Source organism: Sinocyclocheilus rhinocerous, unplaced genomic scaffold (assembly GCF_001515625.1).
Source record: "Sinocyclocheilus rhinocerous isolate Xijiao unplaced genomic scaffold, SAMN03320098_v1.1 scaffold1223, whole genome shotgun sequence".
Taxonomy (NCBI): domain Eukaryota; kingdom Metazoa; phylum Chordata; class Actinopteri; order Cypriniformes; family Cyprinidae; genus Sinocyclocheilus; species Sinocyclocheilus rhinocerous.
In genome coordinates this window covers 1,005,884-1,009,477 of record NW_015641045.1, presented here as the reverse complement: position 1 = coordinate 1,009,477, position 3,594 = coordinate 1,005,884, and the positions used below count along the sequence as shown (strand labels likewise).

At 38.6% G+C, this 3,594-nt stretch overlaps 1 protein-coding gene across 1 annotated transcript in view; it reads left to right on the top strand.

The window, feature by feature from the left end:
- LOC107754419 (homeobox protein cut-like 2) overlaps positions 1–3,594 on the top strand; it is a gene marked incomplete at its 5' end in the record, with an annotated part of 33,653 nt that overhangs the window by 22,017 nt on the left and 8,042 nt on the right. Inside the window, 2 exons of the mRNA XM_016570856.1 lie at positions 194–1,002; positions 2,799–2,970. Of these exons, the coding sequence (XP_016426342.1) occupies positions 194–1,002; positions 2,799–2,970 (981 nt within the window). The remainder of the gene's footprint in view (positions 1–193; positions 1,003–2,798; positions 2,971–3,594) is intronic.

Below are 3,594 nucleotides of genomic sequence, written 5' to 3'. Positions count from 1 at the left end.
CCAGCTTCCAACGATCCAATCAATGCCCGAAGGACGAAATCAAGTCCCGCCCTCTCATTTCAGATGCCGTTTCACTCGGATATACGTCACAGTAGAGAAGAAAAGACAATCGCAACTTCCGTTTCATGCCGACTTTAAAACTACTTCTGACTAGCAATGCAAACTCATGTTGTGATCTGTGTGTGTCGGCCAGGAGATTATAAGTCGTCTCTGGGCTGCTCATCAGGCCGTAACAGCTCCGGAGGAAGCAGCAGTTCGGACGAAACCATCAAGGGCATCCTGGAGCAGGCCCGTCGAGAGATGCAGGCGCAGCAGCAGGCCCTGCTGGAGATGGAGGTGTGCGGCCGGGCGTCCTCCAGCGAGCGTCTCGCCCTGCAGGACCCCTCCAAGACTCAGCCGCCCCCCACACCACCCTTCATCAAACAGGAAGAGGGTGTGTCCAATCCCGCCGGCAGCCCTCAGACGCCCCTGAGCATCCTGTCCCCCGCCACCTTCGTCCAAAACATCATCCGCAAGGTGAAGTCGGAGATCGGCGAGGCCGGTGCGTATTTCGACCAGCACTGGTCCGCCGAACGCGGCGCGGTCGTGATGAGTGTGGGCGGCACCGCTCACCCCTTCACCTCCGTGTCTCCGTCGCTCTCCTCCTCTTCGTCCACGGGACATGCGTCCATGCCTCGTCCCTGGCCGTGGATGGAGAACGGAGACTGTCCCGTGAACGGCGAGGAAGCGTCCGCCCCTGAGGACGAGCCCGTGTTGGGACGGCCGCTGGAGGTCAAGGTGGAGCCGGACGCGTCGGTCAGCGGAGAGCCGCCCTGCGGGGGAGGACGGGTGTCGTACTACCCCACCTACATCCCCCGAACCCTGAAGCCCACCGTCCCGCCGCTGACCCCGGAGCAGTACGAGGTGTACATGTACCGCGAGGTGGACACCCTGGAACTCACCCGGCAGGTGAAGGAAAAACTGGCCAAGAACGGGATCTGCCAGAGGATCTTCGGAGAGAAGGTGGGCTTTAGAAATGCTCATTTAGTATCATTAATATAGTTCAACAACAGGAGAAGCTTGTTCACATAATCACAGAAAAACTTCTTACAAAATGCTTTTATTCAGAGGCCAAAAAGTGCAACATGATCAGTGCAATGTTTTCGATTCAATATTTTCAACTTAAAAATGCCTATATACCCAATAGCATGAAGCATCAATATGTGTGCTAATATTAATTGATATCCAAAGCTATTACTGCATAACCATAACATAAGGAAGAATATCAAATATGTCCATTAAAATATGCTATTTTTGTAAGATTTGTTTTTACAATTATGTGTGCAAACTTTTTCTCTTGTTGAAATTGTTTATAATTTTTTGAGCTTAGACACCCATACGTTTGCATATACAAACTTCTTCAGTATTTGGTGCATCTTTTATTAGTATAATTAATATACTAATATTTTTTATTAATATTTTTATTTGTTTTTATTTTTATATTCTCTGTATTTTTTTTTCTTCATTTTTAATTGGTAATTTTATTTTTATTGTTTTTTTGTTTTTTTTACTATTATTTTGTTTTTTTAGGGTTTAGTTTTTATAGGGTTTATTATTACTATTATTATTATTATTATTTTAGTGCTTTTAGGGGAAAATCTGCTTAATTTGAATGAAAATGATGGTAAAATGATAAACATTTTATATATTATATTATATTTCAGTTAACATCTATTTCATCTCGAGTAACAACAATATTTTATGTAAGGTTTTAGTTTTAGTCAATGATAATAACCCTGTTGAGATTGTTTGCGTGTCCTAAAACAGCACAGCTGGAGAGGAAGTTTTCCTGTAATGAGTCGAGATCAAAGGAATCAGTGCATGAAACTGTTTTTCCCACAAAAATCTGGCACAAATTTAATCTTATTGTGTGGAAATGGCATGAATCTGTTTTGGTATCTGATACCCACAAATCAACATTAAAGTCTAATTTTTTTTGTCGACATTAAATCAAAACCATATTTACTTTCTTAATACATGTTTCTGGTCTTTCTGTGAATGATTCATCTGTGCATGTAATATAATAGCAAACTTACAATGTAGTGATACTCCTGTCTATAATCCATGCAAAATAATATATATATATATACACACTAAAGTTCAAAAGTTTGGGGTCAGCAAGATTTTTTAATGTCTTTGTTTGAAAGAATTCTCTTTTACTTACCAAGGCTGTGTTTATAATATTGTGAAATGTTATTACAATTTAACTTGCTGTTTTCTATTTGAGTATGTTGTAAAATGTCATTTATTCCTGTGATCAAAGCTGAATTTTCAGCATCATTACTCCAGTCTTCAGTGTCACACGATCCTTCAGAAATCATTCTAATATGCTGATTTGCTGCTCAACAAACATTTCTGATACTATCAGTGCTGAACACAGTTGTGCTGCTGAATATTTTTTGTGAAAACAGTGATACATTTTTCTGGATTCTTGAATGTAAAGTTTAAAAGAACAGCATTTATTTGAAATAGAAATCTTTTCTAACATTATAAATGTCTTCACTGTCACTTCTGATCAATTTAATGCATCCTTACTCTATAAAAGAAATTATTTCTGTAAAAAAAAAAAAAATAAAACTTACTGATCCTAAACTCTTGAGCGGTAGTGTAAGTTCAGTAATGAGCTGCTACATGAAGTTCCTGGATTGTTTTTTGCTTCCATCTAGTGGTCAGTAGAATATGGCCAGTGAAAGCTGATTTCAAACAGTGGTGAGCATTAATAGTTCAGACTCATTTGAATGTCTGTGTGTCTCTGGCAGGTGTTGGGTTTGTCTCAGGGCAGCGTGAGTGACATGTTATCCAGACCTAAACCCTGGAGTAAGCTCACTCAGAAGGGCCGCGAGCCGTTCATACGCATGCAGCTCTGGCTGCTGGACCAGCTGGGTCACGCACTCAGCCACAGCCACAGCCTCAGCCTCAGCCTCAGCCAGGGTCAGTCATCCTCACAGACATACAGCCAGTGGGGCTTTTCTCATTTCTGGAATACTGAAAGAAGTATAGCTTTTAATTATTCATTACTATTACATAGTAGTAGTATTTGTTGTACTGTTTAAATAAAATCATTTTTTTGTTTTTTTCTGTATTTTGATAAAAATGTTATATGTTGTAATGAGAAACTTAAAACAATCTTAGGAAGCAAATAAAATTTATTTAATATAACACAATAAATAATAATAATTGTAATGAATAATTATCATATATAAATTATGAAATAATATTACAGTAAAGAGACCTTTTAGCATTTCAGTAATGATAGTTTTAGGGGGAAATCTGCTTAATTGTAATGAAAATGATGGCAAAATGCAAAACATTTGAAGAGTTTGGTTCCAAAATGCTAAAAATCCATTTTGATTAATTTGAGTAAAAATGTGTTTTTTTTACCAAGAAAGTGGCAAGATGAAAACCACTATTTTCTGTTTCAAACTTTCACATAGCATCTTTAGGTTATAATAACATTAAAAGTTCAAATCCAGATTTTGATTTTCAAAGATTTATTATAAAATGTTATTATTTTTTCCCCCAAAATGCAATAAATCCATGACACGTTTTTTTTTT